At 42.9% G+C, this 15,094-nt stretch overlaps 2 protein-coding genes across 2 annotated transcripts in view; one reads left to right on the forward strand and one right to left on the reverse strand.

Annotated features, from left to right (window-relative positions):
• The window catches only part of LOC118405612 (krev interaction trapped protein 1-like), a 17,164-nt gene extending 11,615 nt beyond the window's left edge, over positions 1-5,549 (forward strand). Inside the window, exons 11-17 of the mRNA XM_035805164.1 lie at positions 1,055-1,211; positions 1,942-2,093; positions 2,580-2,746; positions 3,187-3,307; positions 3,810-3,980; positions 4,749-4,862; positions 5,448-5,549. Of these exons, the coding sequence (XP_035661057.1) occupies positions 1,055-1,211; positions 1,942-2,093; positions 2,580-2,746; positions 3,187-3,307; positions 3,810-3,980; positions 4,749-4,862; positions 5,448-5,495 (930 nt within the window). The 3' untranslated portion in view covers positions 5,496-5,549. The remainder of the gene's footprint in view (positions 1-1,054; positions 1,212-1,941; positions 2,094-2,579; positions 2,747-3,186; positions 3,308-3,809; positions 3,981-4,748; positions 4,863-5,447) is intronic.
• Positions 5,550-7,693: 2,144 nt separating this feature from the next.
• On the reverse strand, positions 7,694-9,208 carry LOC118405479 (tripartite motif-containing protein 3-like). The gene has a single exon (XM_035804982.1). The coding sequence runs from the start codon at positions 9,206-9,208 to the stop codon at positions 7,694-7,696; it is 1,515 nt and encodes a 504-aa protein (XP_035660875.1).
• Between the last annotated feature and the right edge of the window lie 5,886 nt (positions 9,209-15,094).

Genomic DNA, 15,094 nt, shown 5'->3' on the forward strand with positions numbered 1-15,094 from the left:
ATTACTGCTTTTGTGCCCATTGAGGTTTGTAATGCATACCTGGTAACCCGTCTCATAGTGTAACATGCCTGGTTGGTACTGAAGAGTTTTTTTTTATTCTCCTGTCGATTTGACAGATGAGGAGGCAGACAGGCATTTGCCTGACCTGCACATGACTTTTTATGGTGAAGGAGGGATGTGCAATTCCTTCTCCACCCTCTCGTCTATTGGAGCACTAAGTCTCACAGGGGCAACTGTATGCAACGTGTGAGGCGGCTCCAGCAGATGCAGCTGAGATTACAAGCTGCGCATTTGATCATACAGGAGGAATCACTACTCTTTAATTTTGTGCTGGGCTCTTTAACATGCTCAAGGTGTATCTGTATCTGTATCTATATAGCCGGTATAACCGCCGTTCGGCTTAACACACCAGCTTCGCAGGCGCGCGGCGCGGCAGCAGCTGGTTATATTACACCGAACGACTCGGTGTGTCTCTCCTCAAACACGGGGCCTCCATTTAACATCCTATCTGAAGATCGTCCCTTGCTTATCACTGGTAGGTACTCATTTTAACCTGAGTGAAGCGAGGAAAGTCATGTAAAGTGCCTTTCCCAAGGGCACAAGACCGGTGACATGGCAGGTTTCGAACTCTGGACCTCTTGGGCCTGAGCCCAAAGTGCTCCCAATTATGCCACATGATCTCACTATAAGATCTCACTACTTTTAGATAAGTGTGGTGGGTTCTTATATGTGCTGGGGTGTGACTGTCCGCAAACACACCAAATGTTTTGTCTCTCTCTCTCCAGTACCAAAAGATCTGTGTCCACCTGTGCATATCCTCTGTCTTCTCTGTCACTACAAGTGGAAGACTAGCTTTTCAAATGAGCTAAACTCGATTAATATCAGATTCACGTTCACTTACCAAATTTTTTGTCTCTCCCCAGTACCAGAAGATCTGTGTCCACCTGTACATATCGTCTGTCTTACCTGTCACTAGAAGTGGAAGACTAGCTTTTCGATGAGCTAAACTGGAATGATATTTCTTTCACTTACCAAATATTTTCTCTCTCCCCAGTACCAGAAGATCCGTGTTCACCTGATGGACGGTTCCCACAAGGAGCTGAGTCTGATCAGTGGTAACAACACCACGGTCGAGATCATGCTCAATCAGCTCAACTTTCCGGACTCATGCAAACAGCTCTTCGCCATCTGGATAGCCTCCAGAAACCTCTGTAAGTACAGCTTCCAGAAACCTCTGTAAGTATAGCTTCCAGAAACCTCTGTAAGTATAGCCTCCAGAAACCTCTGTAAGTACAGCTTCCAGAAACCTCTGAAAGTATAGCCTCCAGAAACCTCTGTAAGTATAGCCTCCAGAAACCTCTGAAAGTATAGCCTCCAGAAACCTCTGTAAGTATAGCCTCCAGAAACCTCTGTAAGTATAGCCTCCAGAAACCTCTGTAACTATAGCTTCCAGAAACCTCTGTAAGTACAGCCTCCAGAAACCTCTGTAAGTATAGCCTCCAGAAACCTCTGTAAGTATAGCCTCCAGAAACCTCTGTAAGTATAGCCTCCAGAAACCTCTGTAAGTAAACCCCGTTGGGAGCCTTGCACGGTCACCTATATGTACTATACTACTACTTCTACTGTCAGTCAATCTATACAGACATGTGACACATAAGGTGGGCAAAAAAACAACAAAAAATACAAAATAAACCAAGAATACCTTCCTTTGATTTCTAATTACTGCTTTGAATAAAAGGCATTGTTTTTAGACTGAAATTATGTGCATGTGGCTCTGATTGGCAATATTTACAGGTAGCAAATCCTGTATGATTTTTTCCTTGGGGTTATTTATTTTTTTTCAAAATAAAAACAAAATTAATGGACAGGCGAATCCGAAAAGCAACAAATAAATTTGGTCTGGTCTGAGGTTAAGTGTGTAATTGCGTATATTTCCTCCAGTTCTACAAATGAAACCAGAACACAAGCCTCTGCACCACCTGAGAGACTGGGCAGAGATTGTGGGTGAGCTGACGGACTGTAACCCGGAGGATGAGACTCCGCTGCTGTACGTACGCAGAGATGCGCGCTTACACATGGAGGCAGAGAGAAAGGTATGGTGTAAACAGGGCTCAAAATACTTTTTTCTACATACCTGCACCAGACAAATTTTATATGCAACACTCTGAATTTATGAAGCATGGATCATACTAAAATTGTTAGGAACCGTTGCTATTTATTATTTTGTACTTTATAGGTGGTAACAGTCAATGTAGCTAATAACAATCCACATACACTCATAGGACATTTATGTATAGAATTAGAACCCAGTACGTGGACCAGTGCAGGTTAGGAGTAGGTAGACACCAGAAATACCTGCACAGCTCCAATTTTACCTGCACTAACCTGCATATGCAGGTGGTATTTCGAGCCCTGATAGCACACCAGTGTCTGTATCTGTATTGCAATGCTATCATTGGTTGAACTGCTAATTATGATGGACAGTCTTTTGTTTGCCACATTGACCTCGTTTTCAATCTACCATGGCCGCCGCGTGAGGAAGGCCTATGACTGATTTTTCACCTGACTTTAACACACAGGTGCAAGATCCAATGGCAATCAAGATGTTGTTTGACGAGGCTCGGACCAACATGCTCCACGGGATGTATGCATGTTCCGACGAGGACACCGTTGCCATGGCAGGGATAATGATGCAGATTATATATGGAGACCACGACACAAACAGGCACAAACCCGGCTTTCTCAAGTAAGGCAACTGTTGAGATCTTAACCATTTTAAACATTTTTTTAAATTCATAAACACGAGTTCAAAAGATCCGGTATTTCCTGGGGGCAACCTTCCTTTGTTCATTTAACCATCAAAAAAGAACCACATTGTTTAAAAAGAAGTTGCAACGGCCCACCCCAACTTTTCCACATTCACAGATGAACAGAAAGCCACTTTTCTGTTACAATGACAGGATTACATCAATCACGACTGGGTTCCACTTTGCACTGCAGCTACATGCAGTTGTCACATGTACATATTAGAATAGATATTGTTAAGCAGACACAAATCCCGCTTACTGAAGCAAGGCCACAGCAAGTAAATTTTAAGCAGGCTGCCGTATAGACACCCTTACAATGATAGCTTGACATCTGAATTTTGACCTGTAACCAGCTTGCCCTCCGAACCTTGACCCACAGTGACCTGAACCTGAAGTTGCTTCTGCCCAGCCATAAGCTGAGGAACAGGAATATGAACTGGGTGGAGGGGATTCTGCTGGAGCACCAGCAGTTAACCCACCAGGGCATGAAGGACATTCAGGTAACAGGGTCTTTTCACTTTTGCCTACATGTACCTGCCTAAGTGCTTAGGCCAGGGACTGGCCCCTTACTCCTCTCTGTCAGGACTCTCTAAGTTGCATGGTCCTTTGCAATTGTTTCTGCAGACTTAGGACTCATTCCAGTGTCTTTTGTCAGGGTCTTCTCCAAGAAGGTTAATGAATATGTTTTCAATAGTGTCTATATGTGTGTGTGTGTTGATGACCGGCATAACTCTACGATGCCTGTCTGGATTGCTTAGTATGTGGAAAGTCCTTAAAAGATTTGGACCCTAGCAGCTTGTTATGGTACTGCAGCAGAAATGCATTTATTGTATGGTATTGTATTGTATGTATCTGGCTAACAGAAAATCAAGAAGAAAATAACAGAATAACTTAGGTCCTGTGGTACAGCAAAAGTAAATAAGATAAATTATTGGAACTCATACTCAGAGATAAACAGCTGCAACACAGAGAAAAACTTAAGTTTATCCATATTTTCCCCAGACCTTGCAGTACCTGTACCTGCAGCGATGTTGGAACTTCCCGACGTACGGCTGTGCCTTCTTCAGCGGACAGATCATGTCACGGCCGGTCAGCGGAAGCTCGCGACACATCGTGTCTGTCCACGTGGGGGTTAACTGTCTCGGCATTCACATTTTAAATGCTCAAACCAAGGTGAGGACTCTTTCTATTTAGCTTTACCACATATGTGAAAGGATTGACATAACAGGGGACTATCACCTTTTCATGATGTCAACCCTGAGACCAGACTGTAAGGTTTGACCCGCTCACACCGGGAAGGACCCCTATTCTTTTCGATAAATGTTGGATTTTGGACGTGGGCGCTGATTGGTCCCTACACATGAGCGAATTAAGGAATGGGTTCAAGTGCTCGTTTGAACAGGCGGTCCAAAACCTGAAAGGCCATCCGTCCGCTTTGTGTTGGAACGCCTGTTCTAACTTGTTCTAGCGCTCCAGAACCCATTCCTTAATTTGCTCATTAATTGACATAACCAAAAGGTTTGAATGCGCAGGTCTCCAGGTGGGCTAGCAGAAGCAAATATAGGAGCGAACTACTACCCGGATGGTGACCCGCTCACACCGGGAAGGACCCCTACTCTTTTCGATTAAATGTTGGATTTTGGATGAGGGCGCTGATTGGTCCCTAGTCACTCCCTACACATGAGCAAATTAAGGAATGGGTTCAAGTGCTTGTTCCAACACCTGAAACACTCTCCGTCCGCTCGGTGTTGGAACACTTGTTCTAACCAGCGCTCCAGAACCCATTCCTTAATTTGCTCATTAACCGGCTCACCACCGAAAGGTTTGAATGCACAGGTCTCCAGACGGATAGCAGAAGCAAACATAGGAGCGAACTACTATCCGGATGGTACCCTGGCAAGATATTGTACCTAACAATGTTTTTCTTCTCCTCCTCCCTAGCAACTTCTGTACTCCTCTCGGTTCTCCAACCTGCAGTGGGAGTACTCCATGGAGGGTGCGTATTTCCAGCTGCGCACCAGGGACAACCAGAGCATACGGGTTCACACTAAACAGGTATGTGTAAGGATACATGTACATGAACTCATGGATGCCATTTACATAGACATGTTTTAGTTTGGGCCACAATGGTCAGTCGCCACCAAAATTTGGCTGGTGACAGACAGATGTGCACTTTGGGAAATTCCAGGACAATTGAGAAAATATCTGCAGCACATAGCAAATGCAAGCTCAACTTTTTAACCAAGTTTTTTTTCTAAGGGCAACATTTGGCAGAAAATATGAGTATTATACTTTTACTAACAGTTTCAGTATGTTTAAGGTCTAATGAAATCCTGTAACATGCACAATATCTGGTTCATCACTGTTTTTGTCAAAGATCAGTATAGCCCTCGTGGGTATGTACTGTACATTTATATGTCTGATTTTGAGTGTACTCTCCAAGCAAACGTAAGCCTCCGGCTGTTTCTATCGGGCTTTCTATTTTGTACTGTATTCTTGATATTAGGCTGTGAGACACCAAGAAAACTGTACAAAATAGAAAGCCTGATAAAAGCCTAAAAAATGCCAACAGCCAGAGCCTAACCTCTGCTTGGAGAGTGTTTGAATTGAGTCTAACTTGAATTTTCTGCTTTCTTCCAGGCTGCCCTGATCTGTAATTTGATGACAAAGCTACACTCTAGAGGGTGAAATCTGATACCCTTTAAGCAGAACTATCAAATCAACAGTCTCGCTCATCTTTCTGAAAACTACACTGGGAAATTCTTGGACTGAGAAAGTATGGAGCGTTCTTTCTGGGGAGAATCATGAAATAAATTATAGAACTGCCAAGCCTTCAAAACCAATGTATCTTGCTATCTCCTTACCTCTTTGGCTTAGTTTAGTGCCTGAAAGTTGCCAAAACTAGCTTTGCATTGAGCAACTTTGTTTAAAAAATTGACTTTAAACCTACACAGCTTCATTTGGGCATAAGTCAGGGTCCACATCAGGTGTTCATTCTTTTTTTTTCCAACCATTATTACACCTGGATACATCTTTAGCCTAAGCTGCTTTTCAAGTCCTTTTCTACATGTAAGTAGAGCATTTTTCTGTGAAATCGGTGGTGCATGGGGCAATGATATGGAAGGCAGGATTCAGAGTTACCCTGCACACATTAAGAGCCATAATGATAGCAGTCTTGTACCACACTACATGTCAATGTAGGGTCTGTATGTGTGGTGGTGTCAATAGCCAAATTAGGCTTACAGAAAAAGGATCACGGGCTAACTTGTTTGATTCCTGTGTCTTTGGGAAAAGCACTTTGCACAACTTTCTTCACCCAGGTGTAAACATGGGTACATGACTTTGGTTGGGAGGTAAAAGGTGGAGGAAGGAGAGGGTTGGGCTCTGCCTTCAAATACTGGCCCCTACACACACTGTCACCAAGTCCACAAAAAGGCAACAGGACCTATCTTACAGTAGAGTCTGTTTGGTTTAAGAAAGGTATTTGGGCCCAACAGAATTGTGGCATTTTATTGTGAGGCTCTATGCTGGCAACTGGTATAGAAAGCCCTCCTGTGCTAAGCGAGTACACGTAGTAGTAGTAGTATCCAACTATCCATTATTTGATTATCCTCCTGCTGGGGTCCCTGGCACAGGGGTGGGGTGGGCAGCAGTTGGCTAGGCAAGTGTACTTCTGTTTTTGAATGGGCAAAGTAAACAGTCTAACTGACCTCATGTTGGGTCTAGCAGGGGCCAATTCACCTGTTTTGATAAAAGATTTTGGCAATGCCTTACGAATAAAGGCATTTTGTCTCATGTTATTTGGTACTATACATATACCAATAGTCTTAAAAATGTGCAAGAACATAACAGACTCACAACGATATAACTGCCACCCTTCTTACATATTTGTAATAATTTCCTTGCACAGGTTTGTCTTAGTATTTTCTAGTATTTTCCAGTGAAGAGCTGTATATTGTTGGACTCCTTTACTTGAAACTACATCTCTGTTAGTTGGAACTGAAAAGAATGGTAGGAAATATTAACATGAAACTTTGTGATAAAAGATAATACTTTTATTCATGAACAGACAAAAGTTGAATACTGCCTCATTGCCACAATAATTTATGTAGAGTAGATGTTAACATTATATTTTGATATTTGTAATATCAACATATGCTTGTATATCCTTGTATATTGAATCATAATTTATTGCAATATGACGATACACGTAGGTCTAGATCCTAAATATAAGTAACAAATACAAATGTAAGTCAATGTTGCACTTGCTATTTAAGAAAATAAAAAGATAGAAAGATAAATATGCAGACTGTGCCCTAAGTTGGTGATTTCACAAAGAAACAAAAGACTATACATTTGTATTACAACAAAGCTCCATGCTGCATGTATTTGATCCCATTGTAAATACAGTGTACCCACCATTTTGTACCATTTAATGCTAACAATTCACCACATCTATCTAGTCGTACATTTGTATGTTTTGTAATTAACTTCAAATGTGATATTAAAAAGTGTGCGGTATGATTATAATAATGATATTGACTGTGTTCTTGTTTCTGAATTTGCAGAACTAAGGTTAGACTGATTTTTACAATCAGTGAATGCCTTTGTATAGTCCGACCCATTGTTGAAGTTGAATCAGGAGGAACTGAGGTCAAAACCTCTCAAAGTTTATTTCATAGAGCGAGCTTTTCTATAGGAGATTGAGCCGAACAACCCATTTTCTTTGAATGGTTCTATAAAGCTAGACCCACGTGACTTTCTGGTGGAGAAGAAGTTTTAAGATTGAAATATGGGTTAGTACTTTTTTAAAAGCCTTTATTTAGTGTATTTTAACATGCTTTCCATTGGTCAGTCCTAACTTTGATGGTTGCCCTGAAAGGTCGTCAGAGTTTGTACCTGTACACCTCCACGCAGTTGGTACGGTAGTTGGCCACCAGAACGTAGCGGTTCTGCGACACGCACATATCGTACGGGCTGCCCAAGTGCCGCCTAGCGATCGTCCTCTGGTACGACAGGGTCAGCCCGTCCTCACACGTGTCGTACTTGAAGATCTGAATCCTGCTGTCATAGTGGTTAGCCACGATGATGGTCTGGTCTTGCTTGTCGATGGCGATCCCCGACGGTCCCTCAAACTCTCCGTCTTCATCGCCCCTCTCCCCGTAGCTGAACTCTTCTTCGCCACTGAAGTTGAAGGCCACGACTTCGTTGTCTTCGATGTCGGTGACTAAGATGAGGCAGCGTTTCTGATCCACTACAACGTACCTCGGCGCTTCTAACTTGTCCTTTCCTATCTGCTTTATGATGCCCAACTTTTCACCATCCACTCTCAGAAGGAGAACGCAATTGCTGTAGTTATCGACGACCACCAAAACCTGTCCAGGCTCCTTACTCAGGAGTGGTATCTCCTTCTTGAAGCGGTCAGAGACGACTTTGAGCCCGCACGGGTTGAACCTCGTCCGCCCGTCCTCCAGCGGATACTTGTTGACCAGCTCGCCTGTTTTGGTGAACTTCATCACACATTCGTCTGACCAGGATGAGATGAAGTAGTTCCCATCGTCGTCTGCGTCTAGCCCCATGCAGATCTTACAGTTGGTCCGGAAGGACTTGAGGAAGGTGCCCTTGTCGTCGAACACTTGGACCCGGCTGTTCCCCTTGTCTACGATCGCTATGTGCCCGCTTGGCCGTACTGCCATGCCCGTGGGACCGTCGAACTCCCCGTTTTGGCGCCCGAACCTGCCGAACGTTAGGTTGGGCCTGTCCGTAAGGCCTGCCATCTTGGAGGACACCCCGCCTGCAGTACCGACAACACTCTCCAGGACTTCCAGTCCAGGCGATTTGGTAAACTTCACCACCCCGGAAACAGGCAGGTACGTTTTCTCCATCATGGCGCCGAAGCTGTCCGTGATTTTTTCCTTCATCTCCTGCAGTTCTTCGTCGGTGGCGTTCCGTTCGGGTTTTAACATGTCTTCGCTCATGTTTGCCGCGTTCTTCAAGGTGACCTTCTGGAACATCATGGCCGCCTTTTGGGCTCTGAGATCGGACTTCCTTTCCGTGCAAGATTTTTCGATTTCTTCGAGAACTTCTTTTTCTCTGTCCTCCACCATTTGTTTTAGTTGTTGGAAGTACTTCGTCGCCTCAGCTATAGCGGTTTCACCAGAGGGGTCCACCTTTTCAATCTCGTCTTTCACCCGTTCCAGTCCCGTCTCTACATCCACTATGCGCAGGTCCAACCTTTGGTCCAAAATGGTCAGGTTTTTCCTGTGATCTTGCGTCTGAAGTCCACCGTCCGACTTCTTTGGTTTTACCTTCTCTATAAACCGCTGCATGGCTGTGGAGACTCCCGAAAATCTGTCCTTGGCGCTGCGACTTTGGCTACTGCCGTTTCTGTTGCTGGTCATAATGATACGTCTGTTGCAAATACTTGTCAAAATTTATTATATACAATTGATGAGAAAATATGGGATATGTGGCTACTCTAATTTCAGTTGCAAATGCCCTTGTGGGGGTTGACTTCTTTTTTTTACTCAGCTTCTGTAATACGCGAGTCCTTTGATTTTTAGGGGAACGTAGCTTCGTTTTCTTCCGTAAACGTCGCCTTTTGTTGTAACTTTATTGTGTTGTTTGTAATGTTATAGTCACAGCTGTTGTGACTGAAAATGGTTCCCTCATAAACTGCGTCGTTGTTGAGCCGTCCGTTGTGTTGTTGGGATACGGTTTCTACTCACTGTTCACAGTGCTGTGTTCTTCCACAGTCGTGTGGTCCAAGGACTATACGAACGGAGATCAGCGCCGCCCTTAACACCATACGAATATTATGTCGACGTTAAACTTTTTCTCGCGGAGGTTTCTACTGATATAGCCCCCGTTGTCACCACACCCGAATTCCTGTCCCTGTATGTCAGCTGGTGCCTCTGCGTTTGGCAGTTGTTTCTCCTCGGGACTTGTTCGCCTACCTGCTATACTTACAGCAAATTGTGCTGTCGTTGCTGTTGTCGTTTCCTCAGTTCCAGCCGGGGTTGTATTCCTGTGTAAACCCACGGGAAACCGCAATGTCTCTCCGAGCCTCACGTTTGTATTGTTTCTCCCCTGGGTTGTTGTAGCGCTGATTACATAATAGGCTGCACTGGGGCTCACACCGTCCTCAAAGTATCAAAATCAGCGTAGATGTCCGACATATTCATAGGAAGAGAGAAGTACGTACGGAGCTGCGAGGTCAGGTGATAATGGTGATAAAGTTCACCTAAAAACTTTGCTCAATTTCACCTTGATGTCCGTCGATCTTTGGTTTATAAGATTCTCTGCATGTAGACCGATGTTTCCAGACGCAGCCGGCACTGATCACAGAAAACCGGTTGGTCAAGTTAGCGTTAACTTTAATATGCCGTGACCCGAACCACATGACTCGCAAAGGTCAAATCTTTTAGCCAATCGACTGGTTTTGTGTTTGTGCCTAATCTCCAAGCAAATCCTACGGTAGCATAAGATACTGTAAATGCAGAAACTTTCGCGGTGACCGCGAACTTAAAACCACCGCGATCATTTTTTCATGGCAGTAAGAGATTATGGTGCTACCGCGATCTTAAAACCACCGCGAAAAGTCATTTTCCCCGCTACCGCGAAATTAAATCCCTACGAACTCAAATGCATTTACAGTAGTACTAAACTGACCAAGGAGTCGAGTGTAGTCAGTCAAGAGGTGTACATTTGCCATGTAGCTGAACACACTCCTAGACCGGCTTCACTCTTTTGGCAGCTTTTGATGCTATTTTCTGCTAGTAGGATCTGCTTGGAGGTTATTTGTGCCGACATGTACAGATGAGAAATCAAGAAAACCAACACTGATATTGTGATGAGCCGGTTTAATTTACTTGTTAGTCTCTGCCAGGCTCCGAGGATCGCTGGAAAAATAATTGGGACAAACATAAAACAAAACAAAACAAAATGACAGCTGCAAATTCCATAGAGCTTATTTTATATTTGATGCAGCTGATGTGGATTGATTAAGCCCACGATCTAATCATATGGCTTCTTCGCGGCGCTGGTACGAGCGTCGGACAAGTAATAGAAACTACAGGTCAAATAGAGTAAATAGTATATACTAGGTGAGTCGGCCGGCCATAGGAGTTTTTAACACTGTCTGGACCAGTGCTGTTTTTGCGTCGGATAACTTTCATTTAAGGTGGCACAGCGCTGTCTCAATAATTTCAAGCGGAATGCGCATTCGAATCTCGAAGTGGAATGGTCAGGGCGTGTGGTCACATTGCCCTTGTATAAAAACATTACTAAAATGGCAACAATTATCTTTTGCAGGCTTACTGGAGGTGAACTTAAAACAAACCAAGCCCTGGAAAGAATGCACTGTGTGTTTAGTCCTATGGTTTAGCACAATTTTATTGGGCTGGCTTTTTTTTACCCGTGCGCATCAGTTTGGGGTTATCCAGAGGATGTCATCCATAAATTAAGTCAGTGTGGCCTTATATGGAATAATCTTGACAACGTCATGACCAATGACGTACACATGTCCCAGACGATACCATTTCCTATGTTGACTGCTGTCGATGTCCATCGTCCCGCCCATTCGTGTCAGCTTGATTGACACCGACCCCAAACTCTCAGCCGGGCGGCTCCAAAATAGCGGCGAGCATTTTTGTTACGGCTCTAGTTTCACCATAACATCGGGGCGGGACGGGTTGGTACGGTAGTGCAGAGAGCGGACGGGCTAGGGAACATCAAGATCTGACAAGGTAACGGCATGCTTGCGTATGATTCTTGTTTTGTTGAGTGTTGTAGTTTAAACATTATTGTAGTATTGTTCTTTGGGGTCATTGATTTTATTATAAAACAATGGGTGTGTTTTGATTTGAGCTTCAGGCAGATGTTTGGCTTTTTTACGTCTTTTCCGGTGAAGTGCGTTTTCTGTCCACGTCCCTCTAGCTCAGCAAACTTACAAAACGCCACAAGACAAGACGTAAAAAGCCACACATCTGCTACAAATCCCCACGATGTGGCAAGAAAACTGGTACCGCGCATCTGCTTGGAGACCAAGGTTATCAGTGTTGTGTCTGTAATAATAGCATGGGACGCGGTCAAGGTTCTGGTGCATCCCAGTCATATTACGCGTAATGTTGTCAAAATACTAAACGTACGGTTAGAATTGGTTTATGTTTATGTTCATTATGTTGATTTGGGCTCCCTTGGAAATCAGTTTTTATCAAAACTGTAGGGACTACCCTGAAAGATTAATAAATAAATAAATAAATAAAAATTGGTCTGATGTTGATAAAATGATCTCGAATAGCTTGTTTTTCAGGTTAGATACCACGCAGCAAATACATAGATGGCTAATTTGAATAATCAATTGATAGAACAACAGACAATTCATAAATTGGGTCATTGGTAGAAGAACGACGCTTGCCAAAATATCGATGTAAAACTATGATAACATGTATTGTACATTTTTATCTCACTATTCTTTTCGGAATTTGTATTTCTATTCTACTCTATATCATTTGATTCCCCCAATAGTGTTCTTTATAACCAGTGTATCATTTTACTTACCATCTAAAGTATTAGATTAAATGTCATTTTACCAGTACTTAGTACTTAAATTGTATCACGATCGTAAATTTTTAACTCATCAAAAGTCTCCACTTGCAGCGTAGCATTCGGTACATCATACGGAAGATTAATGGAGTCATTCCAAACATCCCTGTTCCTGTGCCCTTACCCATTGCTGAGATGATGTGTCAGATCGTGTAGCGTATTCGGCAGCGCTTTGGGCTCAGGCCCAAGGGGTCTTGGGTTCAAAACCTGCCATGTCACCGATCTTATGCCCTTGGGAGAGCCACACTTCGAGCACGTGAATAGAAATCTTTATTGACACGACAAAAGTACAGCGACTTTCGTAAGGTCTATATAACAACTACTTACAGTACAACTAAAAAGACATATATGAATATCTATAGGAATGAATAAATCAACATATTGGATCTAGCATGTCATTCACACTATTGGTTCTACGGTTAAAGAACCCACCGCACGTCCTGAAAAGAGAAGGGGTTGTTCCTGGTGTGGGTATATCATACTTACAATCTTGTCTTGTGTATGTGCCATAATGATCAACGTAATGATAGTGGGCACTAGCGGAAGAAGAAGAATTGTATCACGACCATAAATTCTAAATCATTAAAAGTCTCGACTTGCAACGTCGCATTTGATATCTCATACGGTAGATGCCTGCTGAAGTGACCCTGCCCAAAGATAAGGCCGCACTGTCTTACTTTTATGGTTAACGTCCTCTGGAGACCCCAAAACTAATGTGTGAGGGCGAAAAAAAAGAAAAATCCAGGGGAAAAATGCCGCTAAACCATAGGTCAACATCCAGTCCATTCTTTCCCAGGCTTGGTTTGTCCTATGTTCACCTCCAGTATACGACTTTAAGAGATAATCGTCGCCATTTCCATAATGTTTATATTTCAATTCTTAAATTCTATCAAGGACGGAACAATGGCACTATGGCCCCATTGCCCTGACCATGTGCCCCCTTACCCTGGAGAGCAGGCACTTTGGCAAGCATCAAACCCAGATTGACCAGGGATGCTATAAATTTTTTGAGAATAGGCGAAAATCAGCCTGATTGAATGTCGCTTATAGCAGCCCACCCAACATCCGCCGGTGGGGAGGGGCCAGTTACAGCCCCGGACAGCAGAGTTTGTGTTATACAAACTAGCCAAAAATCAAGGCGCGCGGATGGCATCTACAAAATTAGGATAGTCTGGCCTAGCATTGCTGAGATTATCGACGTGACTTGAATCCCCCCTCCATCAGCAGCTTACCTAATCTCGACAGTTGTGGATTATAGGATTTGATACGATCCTGTAAACCATCAGTTGTTATCTCCGTACTGATATCCGCCCTTACAGGGTCACAAATCAAAGCCAGGAAACCGTCTGACTGAAGATGTCACAGCTCATTATAATTACACCACTGATCAAGTCTTTGAATTACTACTAGTTTGAAACGAATTTCCTGTGTGAAAAGTCTGTGTATGAATCGTCAACTGTTGATATGTGACAATAAGAGGTATCATGATGTTACGATGTAGTTCATTTTGAAGCGAATTTCGAAGCTGTTTTAGTCTAGTGATTTTACTAATAATATAATGAAAGTGACGCTATGTTTAAGGGCAATAACAAGATAAAGTAAGATTCATTGTAAGTATGACGCAATTCAGCTCATATGTCGCCATGTTTTTTTACAAAATCAATAAATCAATTAAAACTTGCGCACAAAAATTGAATTCAGACTTATATATTTGCTTCTTTGCACACACGTTTATTCACATTATGAAGTGTGAAGTAGGTTACTATATATCCAACCCCAAAGAAGCAAACAGACACGTGCCGTCTCTGTGATCTAGAATGTGACAAATATGGGGACGGTTTTAGAATAGCCCGGTAGGTTTAGGAAGAAAACACGCGCCACATTTCTATATGGTCTTTAGGGGCTCACATCTTACCCTGCGTGACCTATATACTCCATAGAGGCCATTAGGAACTTATTAAGTGAAGATCTCGTTTCTAAAGTATTCAGATTATTGGAGCTTTAGAGCTATGGATGGGATTCAGAACGTGCTTATGTAAGTGAGAACGGAAATTCCAGAACAGTGCTCTTGCTTCTAACGTTTTATTTGGTTGCCATGGTTTTTGAAACAGTGTTATTAAAGAGTGAGAACATCAAATCGAAATACGATTATTTCTAGTGAAACGTCTGTGTCTCAAAACGCACTCGTTAATTGCAATAGATACCTTTATTATCTAATGAAAAAAACGGAACATACCGGGATGCCAGCCTTTGACCTCCCATGTTGTTCGTATATAATCTAATCAGAAAATGTATAACCTTCGTATAATCATTAGAGACCGTAACAATTTTTCTATGATAACTTTTCTCAACGTATGAAACATATACAGACCTAATTAAACTGGGTGTTTGCCAGCCAACAATGCTTTGAACCTCGAGCAAGAAATGTTCAGGCGATAACATGTTACACTGCGGCTATCTGATAATCTTTACATCATCAGACCCGCTGCACAGTGCACAAATGTACCAGTAGTGACTCATCGGCCAAACTACACGCTTTTCAACAGCCAATGACATAGGAGCTTTGGTCACGTGAATACTAGTATGTCTAAGTTTAACCTTACAAGATGGCGGACTCTAAAGACGCATGGTTCTAATTTTGATTATCTTAGTTTTTGTTATGTTAATTTTTGTTCTTGTGC

The sequence above is a fragment of the Branchiostoma floridae genome, chromosome 18, assembly GCF_000003815.2.
Source record: "Branchiostoma floridae strain S238N-H82 chromosome 18, Bfl_VNyyK, whole genome shotgun sequence".
Lineage (NCBI taxonomy): Eukaryota > Metazoa > Chordata > Leptocardii > Amphioxiformes > Branchiostomatidae > Branchiostoma > Branchiostoma floridae.

Excerpts from the sequence above, each read along its gene's own strand:
- LOC118405479 (XM_035804982.1), bottom strand. The coding sequence starts at position 9,208 with ATGACCAGCAACAGAAACGGCAGTAGCCAAAGTCGCAGCGCCAAGGAC.